The sequence below is a fragment of the Cucumis sativus genome, chromosome 3 (assembly GCF_000004075.3).
Source record: "Cucumis sativus cultivar 9930 chromosome 3, Cucumber_9930_V3, whole genome shotgun sequence".
Taxonomy (NCBI): Eukaryota; Viridiplantae; Streptophyta; class Magnoliopsida; order Cucurbitales; family Cucurbitaceae; genus Cucumis; species Cucumis sativus.
The window spans coordinates 3,944,854-3,969,766 of NC_026657.2; the positions used below are offsets into that span (position 1 = coordinate 3,944,854).

General features: G+C 30.3%; 2 protein-coding genes across 2 annotated transcripts; both read left to right on the plus strand.

The window, feature by feature from the left end:
- The first annotated feature begins 8,385 nt into the window (after positions 1-8,385).
- LOC105435070 (cytochrome P450 CYP736A12) lies at positions 8,386-10,436 on the plus strand. The gene is made up of 2 exons (XM_011654431.2): positions 8,386-9,057; positions 9,819-10,436. The coding sequence occupies exons 1-2, from the start codon at positions 8,386-8,388 to the stop codon at positions 10,434-10,436; spliced, it is 1,290 nt and encodes a 429-aa protein (XP_011652733.2).
- A 3,478-nt stretch (positions 10,437-13,914) lies between these two features.
- LOC105435071 (cytochrome P450 CYP736A12-like) lies at positions 13,915-15,348 on the plus strand. The gene is made up of 3 exons (XM_031882927.1): positions 13,915-14,586; positions 14,731-14,848; positions 15,008-15,348. The coding sequence occupies exons 1-3, from the start codon at positions 13,915-13,917 to the stop codon at positions 15,346-15,348; spliced, it is 1,131 nt and encodes a 376-aa protein (XP_031738787.1).
- The last annotated feature ends 9,565 nt before the right edge of the window (positions 15,349-24,913 follow it).

A 24,913-nucleotide genomic window follows, 5' to 3' on the forward strand; every position in this document is an offset into this window, starting at 1 on the left:
AAAACAAAGAATAAAAGTAGTTCCAAAAGTAATTTTATTAAGTTTTAAGATTTTGCTGGAAGTTAAAAGATGTTTGAGGAAAAAAAAATACATTTGTGTAACAAAAATTTGAAAAATGAAAAATGAAATATATACATATTGATTCCAATTAACAACAATATTCTTATATGAGAATTCATTTTCTTTTTATATATGTAAGTAATAAAAGAATAAAAGAACAAAAAAAACCACCAGAAATATATCAAGTTATTAAATATAACTTTCAAGTCCAATAAATCATTTTAACGAGAGTAATTTTTAAATTAACCACATATAATGAGTCATGCTTGATAATTTAAATGAACTACGTAATAGTATTATTACATTGTTAAAAAAAAAGATTCTAATACAATTTGTGTATTTTTTTTTTGGTCAAATGCATGCATTGCCATATAAATTCGTGCCACTAGGCCAAGTTATAGGCTGCAAATAGCCTACTTAATTAATTGTATAATATGATTAATTTGTGTATGAAAATAATGTTGCCATTAAAGGGGGTTTTGTTTGCTTGCAAATGTGCTATTTATAGATGGCCTAAATGCCTAATTTTCGATCACAAGCTAAAAGCCAAAGTCCAAATTAACTATACATTATTGTTTATTAATATACTATAAGCTCCAAAATTTAATTTTCCACCAAATTAATAGTTGTTTAAATGTTTGCTTTACGAAAAATAAAATTAAATGTTGAAACGTATGATAAAAGCTATACAAATAATATGATATATATATGTTTCATCAGCCAAAGTTCTCCATCTTGAAAATTGCATGAAGTCACATGTATTTCCCCTCAAAACATGCTACTTCTCACATGTCTTTTTACCTTAATATAGGGCAAAAGCAAAAGAGCTAACACAACCACCTTTAACGTTCGCATGAAATCAAACCTTTCTCATATTTTATATCTCATTCATAGTATTAAATTTTTATAGTTTTTATCGATATCTCTACGTTTTCATGGATAAGTATCGATATGAGGGGTGAATCAATATTTTTTTAGTATATGGTTGAAAAATCTATGAATCACGAAAAATAAGCATTAAAAGACTACTGATTAAATAAATTAATATAAATAATAATCAAATTTACCTATTTGAAAATAATAATTTTTTATTTAATAATTTAATTTTTTTAATTGTTTGTATAAATATAAATTATTCAATTTAGGAGTAAATTGATCTATTGTCTTATTTAGTTGTTTCCTTATATTCATGTATCAGTCTTGTATTTATTCTCTAATTATTATAATGTAAAGACACACAATATTTTATCAATAAAATATTTACCCCACACGGTATCAAAGCAAAGATCTTAACCTAGTTTCCTTTGACCTTTGACCTTTGACCTTTGACATCGTTAGTATCTATCTGTACCAGTCGCCGTCGCCTCTCTCCACCGCAAGGCCCGCTACCGTTGACGTCGTCTCCAGATTCTGTTTCGTCCTATCGTTTTCATTAGTCAACTCTGCCAGTCTCTGTTCCAAAGTTGTTTCATCCTTAGTCTTTGTGCCCTGGTCATTAAAATCAATCTCTATTCATTGGTCTTTGTTGATCTCTAATCTGAATATTTTTCAGATCCAGCTGTTTGTTCGCGTCTGAGGTTTTCGTTGAAGTTTTTTTCCTCAGATTCATCTCTATTTCATTCGCACTTATTCGTCCCCTTATTTGTCTCTATTTTTCTCATTCATCTCTGTTTTTGCCTCTTTGATTGTCGAAGATATCGTCTCTCTGATTGTTTTTGCCCATTCATCGCGTCTGAAGTCTCTCTGTTTGTCCATTCGTTGCCATTGCTCTTTTTGCATATTCAACTTCCTGATTCACTTCAGTTCACTCTAGATCAGTTCCTACTCAGTAGCTTTGTGGGTGCCTCCAAATCTAACTTCAATGGAGAAAAATCATATGATTCATCCTATTAGTACAATCCTTGATGACACCAATTACCTCACCTAGGTAGATCAAATGAAAAGTTTTCTAATTGGACGAAAACTATGACATATTGTCACTGGTTATATTACCAAACCAACCAAATATGATAAGGAGGACGATAATAAATTTATTGAATGCCTCGAAGGATTGAGACTGTAAGAATCATCAAATTATCATATGGACTCAGCTTGATTAAGCTAAAATCAGTAAAGATCATCTTCGACTTATTAAAGTCCTTATGGGATTACGTAAAAAATATGAATCTATTAGGGCTACCTTACTACACCGCAGTCCTTTGCCCTCATTGGATGCAACTATGCAAGAGATTTTGTTTGAAGAAAATCGTCTTGGCATCAATCCCTCCAAACAGTCTGATGTCGTCCTTGCAAGCACTTCTCCACTCAATGGAGCATCGAACACATTTTGTAAGAATTGTAAGTTCTCTGGTCATAAGTTTATTAATTGTCCTAAAATAAAGTGTAAGTATTACCATAAGCGTGGTCCTATTCTGGATAATTATTCCACAAGACTACCTCAACCTCCTGGTTCTTTTACAAAAGCAAAGAACTTTACTAAACCTGGTACCCCCTCTATCGTTGTCGCTACCTCAGATGATTCTACCTCCCCCCATCTTCAGATAAGTGATCTTCAAAACTTATTGAATCAATTAATTTTATCACCTTTCTTTGCTCTTGTTGTCTCACCAGGTAATTGATGGCTTCTTGACTCTACCTGTTGCAACCATATGACATCTTATTTTCCACTTATGTCTACTTCTAGTCCTGCAAAATCTTTACCTTCTATTTATGTTGTTGATGGCAATTGTATGAACATCTCTCATATATTGGCATCATTGATACTTCCAGTCTGAGTATTCTCCATACTTACTTAGTGCCAAACTTGACCTTCAATCTAGTGTCCGTTGTTCAATTATGTGATCTTGGCCTAATTGTTTCTTTTTCTCTCGATGGTTGTCAGGTTTAGGATTCACAAACGAAACGAACGATTGGCACGAGTCGCAAAGTGGAAAGATTGTTTAAGCTCATATCACTTCAGTTTCCTTCTCCTTTTTTCATCTCTGCTTCTCTCACTGACTCTGATACATATCAGTGACATATTCATCTTGGTCATGCTTTTTCTGAAAAACTTCATCGTTTAATTTTCGTTAACCATTTGAGTAATGTTGCTAAATTTGTTCCTTTTAATTGCTTAAATTGCAAACTTGCTAAACAACCTGCTTTGTCTTTTTCTCAATCCACTTCTATATGTGATAAACCATTTGATTTAGTTCATTCTCACATCTAGGGTTCAGCCTCTACTACTAATCTAACCGTAAAGTTTTTTGTTGTGCCTGCTTTGTTCTTCTACATCCTAATGAACACACTAAACTTGAACCACGTGCTCGCCTCTGCTGCTTTCCTGTCTATGACATAGAACATAAAGGTTTTCATTGTTGGGATCCTTTTTTCAATAGACTTCGTATATTTGGACATGTCATCTTTTTGGGAGCATACTATGTTCTCTCGTTTGTCCTTCTTCCACACCTCATTTTCAAGTCCTCATCCTTTCTTCACTGATAAATTTGTTGAACTTTTTCCTCTTTCTGAGGCCACTCTTGATACTAAGCTTGCTCAGTCTGCACCTGCTCTTGCAAACTTGAACAACCAGCCATCTGTCTCCAATCATGTTCTTGGACCTGCTCTAGATACTCTTCTTCATCGTTCTACTCGGGTAAGGGAACCTCTCATCCATCTCCATGATTGTCACTGTTTTTCCACTATTGTTTTCCTTGTTGAAACCACCTCTTATAAAGAGGCCAATATTGACCCTTTATGGCAGAAAGTAATAAATGATGAATTACAGGCTCTTGAAAAGACACACATTTTGGATTATATTGATTTACCTCCTAGTAAAAAACTCATTGGATGCAAGTGGAATTACAAAATCAAAACTCACTATGATGAACTATTGACGTTATAAGACTTGACTTGTAGTGAAAGAATACTCATAATAATATGGGATTCACTATGAAGAAACATTTGCTCTTATGGCTCGAATGACATATGTTCGAAGTTTGCTAGCAGTTGCTGCTGCCAATTAGTGGCCTTTTCTTCAGATGAATGTTAAAAATACCTTCCCTAATGAGACCCTTTTTGAAGAAGTTTATATGAAGCCACCACTTGGTACTTCTCCTCCTCCTAACAAGGTGTGTCTCTTGCATCGAGTATTATATGGTTTGAAATAGACTCCACGAGCTTGGTTTGCCACATTTAGCTCCATCATTACACAACTTGGATTTGCCTCTAGCCCTCACGAAACCTTTCTCTTTACATACCAGACACCCTATGATATTGTTGTTGTTCTTCTTCTTTATGTTGGCGATATGATTATTATTGGTAATGACCCACATGCCATATTCGACCTACAACATTATATGGGTCCACATTTGGAGATGAAGGACCTTGGATCTCTCAACTACTTTCTTGGCCTTGAAGTCTCTCGACGCTCGGATGGGTATTTGTTGTCTCAATCAAGATATGCTTACGATCTTTTAGCCCGCTCAGGAATCACCAACTTCAACACCGTTAAATCTCAATGTTCATTTAACCCATTTTTATGGTGTTCTTCTTGAAGATACAAGTTTTTATAGGTAACTTGTTGGAAATCTCATTTATCTAATAGTAACTCGTTCAGACATTGCATATGTTGTTCATATTGTTAGTCAGTTTATGGCTGCTCCTCGAACAATCCATTTTACTATAGCTTTGCCCATCATTCGCTATGTTAAGGGAACTTTAGGGCATGGTCTTCAATTTTCTTCTCAATCCTCTCTTGTATTATCTAGCTACTCTAATGCAGATTGGGTCGGGTATCCTACTGATCGAAGATCTACAATCGATTACTGTTTTTACTTAGGAGATTCTCTCATTTCTTGGCGTAGTAAGAAACAAAGTGTTGTCTCTCGTTCTAGTATTGAATCTGAATATCGTGCTCTTGCTGATTCTACCGTTGAACTCCTATGGCTTCGTTGGCTACTTGTTAACATGGGTGTCCCTTAATAGGGTCTCACCCTCCTTCATTGTGACAATCGTAGTGTCATGTGAATTGCCCACAATAATGTCTTTCATGAGCGTACAAAGCACATCGAAAATAACTATCACTTTGTTTGTCATCATCTCTTGAGCAACGCTCTTCTCTTACGCTCTGTCTCCGCTATTGAGCAACCAACATATATCTTCACCAAAGCTTTACCATCTAATCGCTTTAGTAAGTTACTTACCAAACTCAAGCTGACAATCATTCTACCATCCTGAGTTTGAAAAATGGTATAAATGTAAATTATTCAATTTATGAGCAAATTGATCTCTTGCCTTATTTAGTTGTTTCCTTATATTGTTGTATCAATTTTGTATTTATTATCTCATTCTTATACGTAAAGACACGATATTTTATCAATATAATATTTACCCCATGATTTTTTTTATAAATTTTTATAGAAATTTGGGTAAAATTAAGATATTGATATCTTAAATATTAATTTTAATCTTAATGTCCAAATATTAATCAAAACCAAAAGATCTTTATGTTTTCTATAATATATCATATGTTTTAGGTCGTTTAAAAACTGTGATAGACTATTTTTTAAATAATACAGTAAAATGAATTAAAATATTTACAAACATATCAAAATTTTACAATCTATTACTAATAAACGCTGATAAACTAATTCTAGCTATCTTATTTTTTAAAAATAAACTATAAACTTTATATATTTGTAAATATTTTTGAATAGCTTAATCATTAATTAAAACAATTTTTCTTTTATAAATACATGTTGTGGATGCAATATTTCCTGTTTAATTTATCTTATTATATATGTATGGAAATTATTCTCCCACACTCTTCATATCGACATGAAGAGAGAGAGTACATTTCAAATGCATGTAAATTTTATTTTCATGATTACATAAGTGGTACGATGTATAAAACAATAAATTCAAGAATTTTTGAATTAGATGATTTTTACAAATTAAACTTAATTAGAGAATCACATATCTTAATCCATAAATCTAACGGTACAACCATCACAAACATATATATGGATTTTGGCATCCACAAATTAATATAAAAAAAATCCGAAAAAAAATAAATGTGATGAACGATGATTATAGATTAATGAAGATGTAGTTTTTGTTGGGACAAAGCCTCCCAATTCTATCAAAGGAATAAACAGAAAAATAGTAGAGAAATTAAACGAATCAATAAAAGCTTAAAACACAAGAATTTATATGAAAAACTATCAATTTGGAGAAAAATACCACAAACAAGAAATAAATCTACTACGTAGAAAATTGCTACAATCACACATAATAGTTTTTCTCTTCCTGGCCTAATTACAACAATGCTCTTTCAAAACTTTTGACTACTCACACCTTTTATCCACTCTCCAACTAGATAATGCAAAAGGGATTTAATTAGAGTTAACACAGTTAAGCTTAAAGTTCTTCTAACTAAGATAATTGAAAAACAAAAGGCATAAACCCCTTTTATAGCAAATGACTTTCCTAAACATTTTGAGTGTGAAACAAACTAATGACTTTCCTATACATTTTCAAGTAGAACAAACTCATGGTTTTCTTGAATCTTTTTTATGTTGGACAATGACCCTTTTAATATTTTGTCAAAAACAATTTCGTTCTCCGTATAAGCTATTATTTCAAAGGTGATACAGGCTAATAGGACATCGTAACGTATTGAAATTGGGACCCAAAGAAAACTTGGATATTGACAAATAAAACACTAAAGTCTTGTTTGGTAATTATAACCATTTTCACTTTTTGTATTTTAAATTCTATTTTTTACTTTTTGTTAATTAAAAAACAAAAACTATATATGTTTGGTAATTATTTTTTTTCAAAACAAAATGTATTCTTTGAAAGTTTTTTTTTTCATTTTCAATTTTTTCCTAATTTTAAAATAAAATTTAATAAAGAAAAAAAAGGTGAATTAGATACCAAACACATTCATTTTTTACAAATTATTTTTTTAAAACAAAAGAAAACAAAAAAAAGAAATTGGTTACTTAGGTAATTATTTAATTGCGAAGACAATAGATATTCTAAAAATTTATATATAAGCTTATATATGGGAAAGATAAATCTGCAAAGCTTATTTAAGTTGTTGAAGCACTTCGATCGAGCTACACATGAGAAAGATAAATCTGCAAAGTAGAAACTTGTTACTAGTTTGGTTGAGTCATAGATCTCGATTTCCTTAAGATGTTTTGTGCCTCTACTCAGTATGCAAACAATTATGGAATTGTCTCGTCGTCCCCAAGATAAAACAACATTTGTTCGTTAATTGAAGCTACACTGAAAATGAATAGAAAACCAACACTCTAATAGATACTTGCTTGAAATTCCTGAGTTAAAAAATAACAAAAGAGAATACAAGAGAATAGTTTTTTTTTTTTCAATGTCTCAAACGAGAACTGAAGTGGCATATATATATATATAGGGTAGAGAATGTAACATTGGTAAGGTTAGCAAAACAATACTCCTATCATTATTCACCACGCCTTGTCTGTCTCACTTGGAGATATTGACAAAGTCACATTTGCCTATCTTCTCACCCCGTCTAAAACATGAATATCCCTCTTTTAGGATCCAAACGTAGAATTCAAAGTTGGGTATCAAGGATCTTTCACTTTTCTTTCCAAGCAACGTGAGAATTCCATTTTTAAATAAAAGAATAATATTTAAACATTTTTTTTTTTATCAACATGAGTAAATTGGAAATCAAACTTTTGTGATTTTTTTAAACCATACAAGAAATCTGTTACCATTAAAAATCGACTTATTCCCACCCATAAAAATTGATGACGGGTTAAAAACTAAATTCAAGATAGACATGAAAAGAATGTGAATTGAAGTCAACATTATCTTATCAATTGCATGGATATTAAGTGTTCGCACATCAACATAAAAAGACAAAATTCCAGCAAATACAAATAAAAATCCATTAAGCTCCACTCTCAACAATGAACAATATACAATCATTTAATTATATTGACACAATCCTCATGTTTCCCACTTCAATCACCACTTTTCACTTTCCACACGTCCATAAAAGTTGTTCATGTAAATGCACTATAAATGAGATTTTAAGTTTGCTCTCTATATTCACCATTCTATTGCTACTACAACATAAAACATAGGATTATTATGGCTTTGGTTTTAGCCTCCATTGTTACACTTATCCTTCTTTCTTGCCTCTTACATTCACTGTTCTTCAAAATTAAGACCAAAAATCTTCCTCCTGGTCCAAAAGGATTCCCCATTATTGGTAGCCTCCATTTATTAAAAAACCTTGTTCATAGAGATCTTCATAAATTATCTCAAACTTATGGCCCCATTATGCACATGAAATTAGGGCTTCAATCCACCATTGTTGTCTCTTCTCCTAATGCTGCTAAGCTCTTTCTCAAAACCCATGACCCTATTTTTGCAAACCGGCCAGTTCCTCAAACTTCCAACCAAATGTCTTACGACCACAAAAACATAGCCTTTGTTCAATTTGGGCCTTATTGGCAAAGTATGCGTAAAATATGTTCATCTCATTTGCTTACATCTAGCAAAGTCAACTCTTTTTCATCGATTCGAAGGCAAGAACTCGGGTTATTGATCCATCATCTTAAAGAGGCGGCAAGAAATCATGCTATTGTGGATCTTAGTTCTAAAATCTCTTCCCTTACTTTTGATGTGATTTGTGTAATGTTGTTTGGGAAGAAATTTGTTGATAAAGAGCTTACGGCTGCAATACGTGAGGGTACCTCGTTGTCTGGTGCTCCTAACTTGGGAGATTTTTTTCCTTTTATTGCCTTCCTTGATCTTCAAGGATTAGGTCGTCGTGCCAAAGCTGTTAACAAGGTTGTTGATGGATTTCTAGACATGATTATTGAAGAACGTCTTGAATTCAAGGACAAAAATAAAACTGAGAGCAGTGAGCTTTTTGTGGATGTTATGTTAGATCTCATAAGGTCAGAAGAAATGGAACACCAAATTGATCGATCAAATATCAAAGCTGTAATTTTCGTAAGTAAAACTTCAACACTCCATCCATATGCATCAATTACATCTGGTATTTTGTCAAGAGTATTATTTTTATAAGACACGTGAATCATTTCTCACATTGTCTGAATTTTTTAAAAGCCAACTAAGCGTAGAGATGTTCATGTTGGTATGAAATTTTGTCTAGGCCCTGGAATGGGTGAGAGAAAATGATTGGGGAGCATGACCTCCCCGCTGCCTCTTTTTCAAGGACATGTAGAATCTACGTAGGAACCCAAGTATCAAAAGAAAACCTATGATAATTTATTTACTATAGGTAATAAATAAAAAAAAATACAAAGATATAAAAGAAGAAAAATATATTTAGAGCAAATTCCCTAATGGGCTAAACTAATTCTAACAGTATATTATTATTAATTGCACATTTAGATTTATATTATATATAAATAATTTAATAAAAAATTATGAAAAATGGTAAAATGGACAAATATAAGCGTAATAATTTGATATTATTGAATTGAAATTTTGAGTGCAAATAGCAAAACTATGAATGGTAGTGAATTGGTGACTTATTGTAAATGAAAAAATGGTTGAAAATTTTACAAAATATAACCAATTTTCTTCAAATTTTATTCATGAAAAAACTTATGAAACTCTATCTAGTGATATATCTAAAATTTTATTATATTTTATAAATATTCTAGTTTATTTTACCATATATATTAATCTTATATTCTTCATTAATTCTCTCCCATGGAAACCCTTCTTTTTTTTCTTTTTTGTAGGACTTGATGATAGGAGGAGTGGATAGTTCAAGCACCACAATCATTTGGGCATTATCAGAGATAATCAAGAATCCACAAGTAATGAAGAAAATCCAAGAAGAGCTAAAAGAAGTAGTTGGTTTAAACAAAATGGTAGAAGAATCACATTTAAACCAATTAAAATACTTAGACATGACCATAAAAGAAAGCTTAAGAATTCATCCAGTAATTCCATTAATACCAAGAAAGTCCATTCAAGATTGCAATGTAAATGGCTACCACATTCCTAAAAATACAGACATAATAATAAATGATTGGGCAATTGGGCAAGATCCATGTTATTGGATTGAGCCTCAAAAATTTAATCCAGACAGATTTGTCGATACCCAAATTGATTTCATAGGAAACAAAAACAATTTCGAGATGATTCCATTTGGATCTGGAAGAAGAGGTTGTCCAGGAATGCAATTAGGATTGGTTTTGGTTCGAATGATTGTGGCTCAATTGGTGCATTGTTTTGATTGGGAGCTTCCAAATGGTGTATTGCCAAGTGAATTGGATATGAGCGAAGACTTTGGGTTGAGTTGTCCTCGAGCTCAAAATCTTAGGGTTGTACCTGTTTATCGTGTTTGTATTTGAATTTTGTTTCTGTTTAATTTGGATGTAATAATATGTTGTTTTATCTCTATGAATAAAACTTCGTTTCAAATATCATTTTAGTGTATTTTGGGTTACCTGCACTATTGAATATTCAAATTTAATTTTGGAATATTCATTCATTTACTCTCAACGGTTATTTTATTATTGATTTTTTTAATAACATTTTGTTATCTTTTACATTTTTTACAGTAAAGTTTAGAAATATATTCATATATAAAAAATAATAAAATATAGTAAATTTGATAAAATATTTATAACATATAATAAAATTTCAGATCCTATTAATAATAGACATTGATAGACACTGATACGCTTCTATCAATGACATTGATAGACAATGAAAAAAATTTATCAGTTTCTATTATTGATTGAATTTAAAATTTTGTTATAGCTTATAAATATTTTTGTTTATTTTACTTTATTTGAAAATGCTATTTTTAATATGATAATTGGTATTATTATTTAATCAACTTTTTTAATTAAAAATTAACTTTAAAAGATTAAATAGAACATCACGCAAGCGTCCCCGTCGTCACAAGCCACATCCCTCACCGAATCTAAAGTCGTATGTGAGGCCTTGATCCATGAGAAGGAATGTGAATTGAGAATAAGTGATCTGAAAAGCGTAAGTCCAATGTTCTGTCATGTGAAGGTGAGTGATGTGATAAGAACAACTGGTGAGAAGGAAGCATACCTTGAACGCCAAAGAGTTAGGTGTTTAGCATGGTGTTGCGAAAAGAAGAAATATCTATGCCCAAGAGAATGAGGCGAGGAAGTGTCTTGTCAAGGTGACATGACAACTCGTTGTAGAAAAGGAAACGATAGTGACTTTTCGAGAAGAGAAAATGGTAGTCAGGTGATTTAAGAGTTTGACTTCTCGATAAGATAAAGTGTGCGAGTCTCAAGGTTGTCAAATTGCCACGGACGGTTACACTTACATGTTGCGGTGTGTTAGTAAGGTGATACGTGTAAAGCTTGAAAGTGGCCCTTGGAGATGAAAGGAAACTATAAATATGACCGAAAGCCAAAGGAAAAAGAGAAGTTTTGCCTAAAAGATGCTAGATTTTCTTATGAAAATGAAAAAAAAAAAGTTCTGAATGTTGAACGGTCGGTTGAAGGAACTGTCGGACGAGAGAAGAAAGTCGAAAGTAGAGAAGGGAGGAGTTAAGGCTAAGTTTCTTCCGTGAGTGATAGAAATACGATTTATAAGTACTATGTTTTGTGAGTGTGATACAATGATTTATAAGTATTGTTTGTGAATGATAACAATACGATTTATAAGTACTACATCTGTTAGTGATAATATTTGTTTTAGAAACGTTTCCTATGATTAATTATTCTTTAATGAGTGGTAAAATATAAGTTTTGTTTCTGTGAATGATTTTTTTACTCGATATAAATGATAATTCAATCTTTAAAATCAAGTACTAAATCATTTTTATGGTTAAATGTTTTCTATGCTTGCATACGATTATCGAATAATTATTGAGAAAGGAAAATGTTGTATTCATGATCTTCGTTTTGAAAATGGATTGTTTTATAAATGTGGTGTTGTAAGTATATATCCTTCATAACTCTATGATTATGTTTGTGCGATGACTTTGTTATGTTGTGATAATTTGTGCTAAAACTAAGCTATAAGCTGTTACATTCTCGTTGTATCCGTGGTTTGGGGCCTTGTGGTATGGTTTGATCTATCGCACGATGCTGAAAAATATCCCAGGTAACTCACGTGACGCTAGTTGAGTGTGGATTCCAGGTCTAGGCAATGAGAGAATCCCTAGTCTCAGTGTTGAACTTGTTGCAAAATGGCTTAAGCATGTGGTGCATGTGACGTTTTTGTGATTGTGATTTATTTGTGGTTTGATGTCCTGTGTTTTATCTGATGCAGTTTATGTTGGGATTTATGTCCTAAAACTCGTAAATAGTAAATATAATTTATTGACTGTTATTTATTAATAAAATGTTATTATTAATATTTCAATAAGCGTTATTGATTATATTATTAACTTTGTCTTAATAACCTAAATCCAATAAATTAACGTCCTAAGTTGTTTAATGAGTCTTGAACAATATGTAGAGACATAGAGAGATCAATGTTCGAGATCAACTTAAATGATCTATAGTATAGGGATAAGACATAGTACCTTATCTTGGTAACACTATGGATACAACTCACTTTGTGTTTGATACAAACACAATAATCCAATTATATTAAAACTCATTCAACTAATTTAGTATTAAATCAAAATTAATTTAAATAAAATATAACTAAACTATTCATTACACATTTTAAATTGCAACCAAGAAAGGGACTTAATAAAGCTTCACGACTTCACGAATGTTCGTAACACATTGATGTAATAAATGCGGGGTGGGAATCTGAACCTAAGACCTTTTGTCCACGGGTACATACAGGTGCCAGTTGAGCTAAGCTCATGTTGGCGACTCATCAAACAACTTAAGATGTTAGTTTATGAAATTGAGGTTTTTAAGACAAAACTAATAATATAATCAATAACATTTATTGAAATTATAATAATAACACTTTATTAATAACTGTCAATGAATTATATTTACAACCTAAGAATTTTAGGATATAAATCCCAATAGTTTGTACGATCTCACTCATCCAGTTATGCTCCATTGGGCACACGACACTATTATTATGTTCCTAACGTAAAGTTAACAGATCACCTAGCAGGACCAGTAGTGGTTCCCTTAGTGGTATATTTATATATTCCATGTTTTCAATGTTTAATATTTTAGACAAATGTAGAGGATCTAGAAAACTGGCGAGCGACAGAAATGATCCATGACATGTTATATAGGAACTCATCTAGAAACCATACAAGAAATTTGTTACCATTAAAAATCAACATAATCCCACCGATAAAATTTCATGACGGGTTAAAAACTAAATTCGAGAGGGACATGAAAAGAATGTGAATTAAAGTCAACATTATTTTATCAATTGCATGGACATTAAGTGTCACACTTCAACATAAAAAGACAAAATTCCAGCAAATTAACTATGTATACACATAAAAATCCATTAAGCTCCACTCTCAACAATGAACAATATACATTCATTTACTTTATATTGACACAATCCTCATGTTTCCCACTTGAATCCCCACTTTTCACTTTCCACACGTCCATAAAAGTTGTTCATGTAAATGCACTATAAATGAGATTTTAAGTTTCCTCTCTATATTCACCATTCTATTGCTACTACAACATAAAACATAGGATTATTATGGCTTTGGTTTTAGCCTCCATTGTTACACTTATCCTTCTTTCTTGCCTCTTACATTCATTGTTCTTCAAAATTAAGACCAAAAATCTTCCTCCTGGTCCAAAAGGATTCCCCATTATTGGTAGCCTCCATTTATTAAAAAACCTTGTTCATAGAGATCTTCATAAATTATCTCAAACTTATGGCCCCATTATGCACATGAAATTAGGGCTTCAATCCACCATTGTTGTCTCTTCTCCTAATGCTGCTAAGCTCTTTCTCAAAACCCATGACCCTATTTTTGCAAACCGTCCAATTTCTCAAACTTCCAACCAACTGTCTTACAACCATAAAAACATAGCTTATGCTCAATTTGGCCCTTATTGGCAAACTATGCGTAAAATATGTTCATTTCAATTGCTTACATCTAGCAAAATCAACTCTTTTACATCGATTCGAATGCAAGAACTCGGTTTTTTTATCGATCGTCTTCAAGAGGCGGCAAAAAATCATGTTATTGTGGATCTTAGTTATCAAGTCTCTTCCCTTATCGCTGATGTGATTTGTATAATGTTGTTTGGGAAGAAATTTACTGATAAAGAGTTTATGGTTGCAATACATGAGGGTACCTTCTTGGCTGGTGCTTCTAACTTGGGAGATTTTATTCCTTTTATTGCCTTCCTTGATCTTCAAGGGTTAGGCCGTCGTGCCAAAGCTGTTATTAAGATCTTTGATGAATTACTAGACGTGATTATTGAAGAACGTCTCGAGTACAAGAAGCAAAATAGAACTGAGAAGGGTGAGTTTTTTGTGGATGTTATGTTAGATGTCATAAGATCACGGGAAAAAGAACACCAAATCGATCGATCGAGTATCAAAGCGGTAATTCTTGTAAGTAAAACTTTAAAACTCCATTCATATGCATTAATTAGGCCGGTAATTTGTCGAGGCTTATCCATTTTTATTATCATCTTGATCACAGTCTTCATTACTTCTCTCTCAGGGCAATTAAACCCTATTTTGTTATTTTTGTAGGACTTGATAATAGGAGGAGTGGATAGTTCAAGCGCTGCAATCAATTGGACATTATCAGAATTAATCAAGCATCCACAAGTAATGAAGAAAATCCGAAAAGAGCTACAAGAAGTAGTTGGTTTAAACAAAATGGTAGAAGAATCACATTTGAACCAATTAAAATATTTAGATATGACCATAAAAGAAACCTTAAGAATCCATCCATCACTTCCATTAATCCCAAGAAAGTCCATTCAAGATTGTAATGTAAATGGCTACCACATTCCTAAAAATACAGACATAATAATAAATGATTGGGCAATTGGGCAAGATCCATGCTATTGGATTGAGCCTCAAAAATTTAATCCAGACAGATTTATTGATAGCCCAATTGATATAGTAAGAAACAATAACAATTTCGAGATGATTCCATTTGGATTTGGAAGAAGAGTTTGTCCTGGAATGCAATTAGGATTGGTTTTGATTCGATTGATTGTGGCTCAATTGGTGCATTGTTTTGATTGGGAGCTTCCAAACGGTGTATTGCCAAGTGAATTGGATATGAGTGAAGAATTTGGATTGACTTGTCCTCGAGCTCAAAATCTAAGGGTGGTACCTATTTATCGTGTTTGTATTTGAATTTTGGTTTTGTTTAATGGATATTATTTGTTTTTTATCTTTATGAATTGAAATATCATTTTCATTAATGTATTTCATGTTTTAGATTTTTAAATTTTAGTTCATGCATCATTACTTCTAAATAGGTAAATTTAGTCTCGAAATCTTCGGTCATTTAGTCTCAGTTGATGTTTTATTATTGATTTTTCAATAACATTTTGCTATCTTTTACAATTTTTACGCAATGTGTGATATCTTGACGCAGAGCGGTCGACGTCCTCGTTTATTTAATCTTAATAAATAAATAGGTCCAAAGTTGCGACCAACCATACTAAAGTGTGATTGGTCACGAAAAAAATTGGTCTACCTAAATTCAGATTTAGGTTTGTGAGTCAGTTGTGTATGTGTCAACATCATACACCATCTATAAAAATGGTTACCAAAACAAAAATTTTATTTCTTAAACTAAGTTACAATGGTTCACAAAACAAGGTTTTGATTTTTTTTTAATGTCTCACAGTTCTCAATTTACATCTAAGAAATTAAAAGTTAAGCATGAATTGATAATTATAGGTGGCAGAGTAGTAATTAGAAAAATGAAATTTAGTTTAAGGTTTAGAGTTTAGGATAGTTTTTTATGAATGTCCCTTCTTTTCTTTCTCAATTCAATGTTGAGAGTGATTAATTTTGTATGAATGTCCCTTCTTTGTCATTTGAAAAGGCGGAGCAAGTTTTGTAGAGAAAAAAAAATCTTTAGAGAGAGTGCTTAGAAATTTTTTTATTATTTAGAACGAATCTTTGCGAAAAAAAGTTGTGCAAAAGGTGAATTTTTCTTATTCTTTTTATTATCTTATTGTCTCTACATTTTTTTAAAAAAACTTTATCTTAAGCAAATCAAATCCCATTATAAATAAACTTAGTTGAATGTTGCATTTGGTAAAGATTTAATCCCAATAATTCGCACCTCATACAACAAGTAATTTCTTTGGAATTTGAATACTTATTTTTCTTTTCTTCTCTTTTTAAAAATAAAAGAGAAACAAAAGAAAATGTAAGAAAATTTTAGTATTTTTTTACTACATTTTTTCTTTCTTTTATCATCATTTAAAAAAAGAAAATTTTTAGTCTTTTTCTTCTCTCCAAAAAAAATAGAGAGAGAAAACGACATATGAAAAATGTTTGTTTTTTATTTATTTATATTTCATTGCTTTTTTTTAAACCCAACTCTTTACCTTTCTTTTCTTTTCTCTAAAATATGAAGTGAAAGAATGAGGATAGAAAAAAATTTAACATTATTATCGTTATTATCATTATTATTATTATCATCATCATTATTATTATATTTTATTTTATTACTATTACGGTTCTTTTTTCTTTTTAGTTGTTGTTCTTATTATTTAATTTTTTTCTTTATTATTATTATTTTTATTTCTTTTATGGGGCCGCTCCTCTACCATCTTTTTTTATTCATTCCTTTTTGTTTGTTTGTTTCTTTCCTTATTTTATTTATTGTTATTATGTTTCATTTCTTTTACTTATTCACGTTACTATCATAATTATTGTTATATGCACTTAAATGGAACTCCTTGTATTAAAATTGTTTAATGTTTTAAAATTCTTCTAATTTAAAATTCTTTATGTTTTAAAATAAATATTTTTTTTAATTATTTAGCAAATTTGTCTTTAATGTTATAAATGTTTTATGTTTTTTAAAACCTTCAAATTTAACATATGATTTCATAAGGTTTCCTAAATCAGTCTTTTATAAAAAATTTATACTTTTTTCTTAAACAAAAATTTTACGACAAAATCTAGAAACTTGGAAGTCTGATTTTCTAGAATTCTTCAAATGAGGAATCACATCTTTGGAAGTCCAAGATATGATCCCAAGAAAAAATGAATTTAATTAATGTTTTTTTTTAAAAAAAATCTTTATTCAAAGCCTAGCCTAGGATAGATTTTGAGAAGTTGTAATAATTTCTCATTTTTTTAAGGTGAGAAACTTTTCTCAATATATAGTCTAATTAATGGAATATTATTCCACTTATTTTATGAGATCGTTGATTCAAATATTGGAGTAATGAGAGGTGAAATAAGACATTAGTTTTAAAATAAATAAATAAAAAATTTCAATTCAAGATTTAAAATTTGGCCACTGTTTTTCTAAATTGGTGTTGTGGGGTGTTAATAACTTTCCCACACACAAATGACTCTTGAACTCAACACTATTTTTCGCAGGCCATTTAAACAAAAATGTTTACTTTATTTCGATGTTCAATCACACCGTAAAAAAGATTGGTGGCGACTCCTATTTTCTTTTAAAACTAACTCTTTTGAGGACATCGGTCACTCTGCGTCGTCTTGAGCACGTGGAAACACTAATCAAAATCTCAACACTAAAAAACACTATCTACTAGGAAAACTTCACAAAGAGAATTTTAAAGAGATTTTTTCTTGGTTTTTCCCATGCACACAAAATGAAAAATGAAATGTGTTTGATAGAGTGATTTGGAAAGTTAATTTTAGAAACCTTTGAGTTAAAGGAAGATTACGTTGGAAATTAAATGTAAAACAGTACTAAAACATTTTTATTTCTTAATTATGTGATAAAGATCGTGTCATTTATTACATTTCATCTCCCCTAGGATGTCAACAAGTGAGAGGAGATATTCTAACATTTCGCATAGTTAGTACTATCGTGTAGTGTAGTCATAATGAATATCACATAATTAAAACTATATCATGTAGGACTCTCAAAGGTATCATTCGCATAGCTTAGTCCGATCGCTCTTGTTGCATAACACTTATCGCATATGACATAGTGTTATCACGTAAAGAATTTGTAATGTCTTTAGTTTAGGAGGGAGACATGAATAAATTGGCATCGCATATGAATGAGAGGGATCATGAGGACATGAAATGAGGATATGAAAGTAATATTAAAAAAGACTTAAAAGAATTAAAAGTTACTACTTATACTAACAAGGTGCAACATTTTTCTTTTCAATGGCTTGATCATAGAAACTCCAAAGTTAAGCGTGTTTAACTTGAAATAATTCTATGTTGAGTGACCTCTTAGAAATTTTCCTAGCATGCATGTGAGGGAGGACAAAGCATATTGAAAGAACTCGTGTTAGTTTGTTGGAAAAACTTTCACTAACAAGTCTTTAGGACGTGTAAGGATGATGCTACAAGGTCAATGGGTAATGTCAAGGATCTGAATCCTTGTCTAAATTCTCGGCTTGGGACAAAAAAAGATTATCTAAATTAAAATGGAAAATTGTATCAGATGACAAAAAAAATTTAGAAAAAAGCCGCCTATAACACTTTTTTTTTTTTTTTTTTGCATATTTCAAATATGACAAGTAATTAGATATATAAAAGAGTTATTTGCTTTTAAATTTGATACTTTAAAAAATGCAGTAACATGTGTCCTATTATCATAAAAAAAAAGTTTGCTATTTTTACGAACGCCCCAATTAAAGAATAGTCCTTAGTTAAACTTTATAAATAGTTCATATAAATCAATAAATTTTCACGTTTGAACCAAATTTTATATTTACGGTGGAAAATTTAATGAAAATTGGGTCAACCTTCACTTCTATCTCAATCCTCACAATCGAAAGTGTTTGGATCAAGTGATAGTGAAAAAAATTATTTTTTAGGTAATAAATTTTAATGAATATGTGAATTTGGTTTAAATTGTATCTTTTTAGTTCCCAAGTTTATAAGTATAGATGTATTTGGTCTCTAAGTCTTCCTAATTCATAATGTATTTTTTAGTGTATGGGATTTTAAAAATATATTATTAAAGGTTAATTTGATAAATATAACAAAACACTAAAATATTTACGGATTCATGGATCCAATCATTTTTTTAAAATATTATAGGTTTGTTTTTCTTTTTCATCTTCTTTATTCTCTTCTTCTGCAATTTTTCTTTTATATTTTTTTTGAAATCATGATCTTTGTTTTCAATCAATCATAAATCTTGTTTGATTTATTTTTTAAAAGTGTTATTTGGTTCAAGATTCTGTACCAAATATAAAAGATACGGGTGCACGATATTGAATAAAAAAATGTTGGGATATTCGTACACGATCGTTTAGATTTGGCTATATGATTTTGTACTAATATCGTTTAGATCATTTACAAAATATAAAAGAATCTACAAGATTATGTATCAAATATAAATCATTGGCATTTTTTTTTTGTATTTTTTGTTGTGGGTCTCTAAACTTTTCCATTTTCATAATTGTTTTATACATTGTAAATATTCTATTTTCTAAATTGTAAATATTTGGTCGGTTTGATATATTTTGTAAGAAACCCCTTATTTAAAAGGTCTTAATTTTTTTCCTTTTTAAAAATAATTGTATGTTTTTAAAATTAGAAAAAAATAGTTTTAGAGATATTTAAATTTTTAAAATTTATCTTTTAATTTAAAATGTTCCGAAACATTTTTAAAATAAAAGTATAAAGTTATTTTTAAAAAATTTAAAACCTATTTTTAAAAAATTCAAAGACTAAAAAATACCTCTTAAAAAAAATTCGAGGAGTAAATGAATCACAGAAATTGTACATTTTTTAAACTTAAAAGACTATACACATCTATTTTCCAAAACTTGAAAACTAAAAAATAATTCCTAAATAATTGTCAATTTATATATTCATGTATCATGGACTTATTTTAAATCGTAAATTTTAACGCAAATAGAATAGAAAAGGTTGGAATTTATAGTTATAATAATTTATAGTTAGAATCTTAGTTTGATAAAATTTACATAGTCATAAAATCAATCCCTATTATTATTATATGGAAATCACACCAATTCAACCCCCATAAATTATTGCTTTAAGTTTGTTCATGCCTTAATTTGTAGATATCATATTGGTGGTGTTATTGCTATGATCGTTGCTACAACTACAATCATCCATTTCTTACTCTCTAAGTGAATGGGCACAACAGTTTTGAATATAAATGACGGAAAATTATTTCAAAACACCTATCATAAAAAATATCTTCTCTTCATAAATTTGTGATCCTATCACTATAACATATCAATGACTATCCGTGATAGAATTTGCTATAGCTTATAAATATTTTATAAAATCTACCTTTGTTTTAAAAAAAAAATTCAAATAAAATCTGTTTTGATTAGATTTTAAAAACAAATGTTACCAAACAAATGAAAAGGAAAAACAAATAGGTATATAATATTTTTGAAGCATCTCCAATTGAATTGAAGACATCATAACCAAAATGACTTAATTTTTTTATAGAAAATTTGTAGATGTTGATGTTATATATTTTTAATTGATAATATATTGAACAATGTTATCATATACCTTATCTTAGATTTATCTACTAAAAAAATCATATAACAGTCATATATCAATCATATAATAATCACATAATTAGGGTGACTATGGTAGGTCAAAAAATTGAAATGACCGAACGAACTAAAATCGATCGATCAGAGGAATGGATAGTGTTGGTCGGTTTCGATTTTGTTATAAAAAACCGATTAAATGTCGGTCAATTTGGGTTGGAAGGGTGAGACCAACCAACCGACCAACTGAACTCCCGTTTTTTTTATGTTTATTCAATATATATATTATTTGTAGGGTGAAGTAAATTTGCAATTAATTTTATTAATTTAAAGGTTAATTTACATACATATACCAAAATCCAAAATATGTATAGTCCGTATAACAACAAAAAAAAAAATTAAAGCCCATGAAAGCTATTGTTTTTTTCATAAATTTCATATTTGCGGTTTGTTGTTTTTTAATATTGTAGGATCATTCTATTCACTTCACTTTTTTTCCTTTTCTTTATAATTTATTCTTCTCCCCTTCCTATTGTTACTTCTTCTTTTTCATATATGTTCTTCGTTTCCTTTTCCAGAATTTCTTCCTTCTTCTTCATCTCTCATCTTCTTTTTTTCTTCTTGGTACAAGATCTAGACGATCAATTGTCTATCCTAGATAGAAACAGAGATAGATCATTTAAATTTGGTACCAAAATCGTTTAAATAAGTACAAAATCATTAAGACCAAGTACAAAGATCGCTTAGACTAAGTACAAGATTATTTAGAATGGATTCAAAATCATTTAGACTGGGTACAAAGTTGGTTTTTCACGTGTTAGTGATCGAGAGTTATTTTTGTTATTTCACGTTGTGAACTTTTTTCTTTTTCAAGATTGTTCTATTTTTTAAAAAATCCCCTAACTTTTATTTATTTACTTTTTGAAAATTTTCAATTTATTGGTCTTGTTAAATTCATTTTATATGTTTAAAAATTCTGTCACATATTATTTATTTAGTACCAAAAGTTAATTGGAATGATTTTATTTTGGTAGTATATTTATACTACAAGAAAATAGAGATCTCCTGATGCTTTTGTGAGTCAGGAGATATATGAAAGTACATCGGAAAAAGATCTTCCGACGCATAAATGCCTATCGAGCCCAATGTCAGGAGATTTATGGACGACGTTGGGAATTCTTGACGCTACATGTTGTGCATTGAAAATTCCTCCAATTTTTTTTTTAAATACCTTGCATGGTATATATATCCATCCTTAAGTTCCTAATATCACCATAATACATTCCTATATTATGTAGCCTTAAAAAAAATTAATTCCAATTAAATCCTAACTCCTAACTAAAATTTTAATTAAGTGGCTAAATTCAAAACAAGACTCATTTTCTCTCCATCCCAAGAACATTGCAACATGATAAATAGGCAACTACCTCAAATTAAAAGACATGCAATAACATTTTAGTCTAAATAAAACTATAGCAAAATGGAATCTTGTCATAAAAGTGGAAGCTATTAAACTGAAGTGTAAGCATTTACCTGAATTTATTTATATGTTCCAAGAAAATCAATCGCATTATTGCATAGTATATTTCTTTCAGTCTCTACATGAAAAGATCATAAGAAAATTAAAAATTTCATGAAATAACATAAAACAAAATTAGACAAAATCAGGACATAATTGAGGATGAGATTTCGGATAAGTAGTGATTAGTATTTATCGAAAATGAGAGAAGAGTAGAATACTAAACCAATCCAAGAACATACCTCACAAATATTTGGAGAGATGAACGTGGTCGAACCATTTGTACGAGTGGGTTTCGTGGAGATGAAGATTGAAAATGAAGAGCGTTTGAAAAAAGAAGAGGCAGTGGGGAGATGGAGAGATGAAAATTAAAAAAAAAAAATGGGATCTTTTAAGTTTGTTCTATGAACAAAGAACAAAAATAGTCAGAGGATCTCCCAAAGCACCTCAAAGACGTCGGAAGATCTCACTATTCTCAACGCACCTCAAAGATGTCGAGAGATCTCACTATTCCCAACACCATAAAGAGAAACATCGAGGATGGCTCCAACCATTCCCCACATTTCACTAATTGCGTCGAAAATGGTGTGAACCATCCCTGACGTTCTTGCATGGCGTTGGAGAAAATGAAACAATTAAGCAATTATTTTATTTTTCCAAATGCGATCGACGTAGACGTTGGCGAAAGTTGCCTACATTCGCGACGTCTATTTGAATGGCGTTGAAAGAAATTTCAAAATAAAATAAAATAATAAAAATGGTGGATTATTGTTGTCGTCTAAACATATATGTTGGGATTGTTCCCCAACGTCAACACTTGTCAAGTAGCGTCAGAAATGGTAGAACATTCTCGACGTTTTTTCTCCTGACGTCTTTTTCGGCATCGGAAATTCTTCGATATTCTTATAGTGTTACAGTCTACTTTTTATGTTTGTATTAATTAACTAGCAAATGTGGGAGAAGAAAAAAAAAACAGAAAACCTAGAAAAGTGATCGATCGACCAAAAATTGATCAGTTGGTTTTATTGCGAATGGAAGTCGAGGTCAGTTTGGCCATTTTCATATTGACTTGTGGTCGGTTGGAGTCGGTTTGGCCAGAAAACCGACTTCATCCAATCATTGATCATTGATCATCCATACACATGATAATCAAATAAAAATTAGATAACAATTGAATAGTCGTATTTCATTGTGTATGCTTGAACAATTCACGTGCTTCTAATTCCCGATTTTAATTTTCGCATCTTGCATAACATATTGGATATATTATTAGCAATGATATACAAAACCATGAAATTAAAGGCATTAGCTCGATTATACCGATCATCATAAGGGTGAAATAAATGAAAAACAATTAGGGCAACTAGATAAATAGCAAAATAATTAAATACTTTAGTTTAGATAACTAGCAAAAATAAATAAATAATTATACTTGACAAAAATAACCCACCGTTAAAAATTAACGTAATAATAATAAAAGAACAAAAAAAAAAATATTTCCTCTCCCTATTTTCTCTCCCACCGTCTCTTTTCCCTTTCCCTCATCATCACTTCCTCTAACTTCTGCCCTCTCCAAAAAAAAAAAAAAACTATCAATTCATTTCCCTCTACTTCTCCCCTCTCTAAGAAACTACTACCTTATCCCTATAGGAAAAGATTTTTCTTGGGGGACTTTTCTTCTGAGACACTTTTTACCGTAAAAGATGTATTTAGATTCCTTATCAGAAGGTTGAGAAGACCGGAACAAATTTTTTCTTCAAAATCAAACATCATTCTGATTTCAAATTTATTTAGGGCGGTTTGATGTGCTTCAAATTTTGTTAGATTTAGTGTCTTTAAATTTATTAGAATCACTATATGTTTATTTGATTATTTGATTTAGCACCCTGCATTATTTATTTAGCATTAGAATCACTCACTATATGTTTATTTGATTATTTGATTTGGCACCGTGCTTTATTTATTTAGCATTAGAATCACTCTATGTTTATTTGATTTGGCACTCTGCATTGTTTATTTAGCATCGTGCTTTATTTGTTTGTCTGTTTGTGCTATTTATTTTACAGTATTATTTTATGTCACTAGCATGTCTACTTTTGTATCACAGCATGCATGCATATTACTTTATATCACAACGTGTCTACATATTACTTTATGTCACACCGTGTCTGCATATTATTACTTTATGTTACAGCGTATCTGCATATTATTACTTTATTTCACAGCGTGTCTGCATATTATTACTTTCTTTCACAGCGTGTCTGCATATTATTACTTTCTTTCAAAGTATGTCTGCATATTATTGCTTTATTACATAGCGTATCTGCATATTATTACTTTATTTCATAGTGTGTTTGCATATTATTATTTTATTTCACATAATGTATTTCTCAAACTTCACGCTATTTTGCTATTATTATTTATTTTTTAATTTGAATATTTAAATCGAAGAATAAGTAATATTTTTTATAGGTTTTATAACTTAAATTCGAGGAATACATGAAATTTCTCAATTTGAAATTTAATTTATTTAATTATTAAATTTTCTTTAAAATTATAAACAATTTCATTTTTAAATGAGACTGAGTAATGTTTTTATAAATTTATTAATTCCCACATACATCAAATTTCTCTTTAGACACCTACGATGGACATCAAAATATCAAAGTTTGGTATTTTAATATTCTTGAGATGAATCAATTAAAAATATCATCTTTTAAACAAATAAAAAACT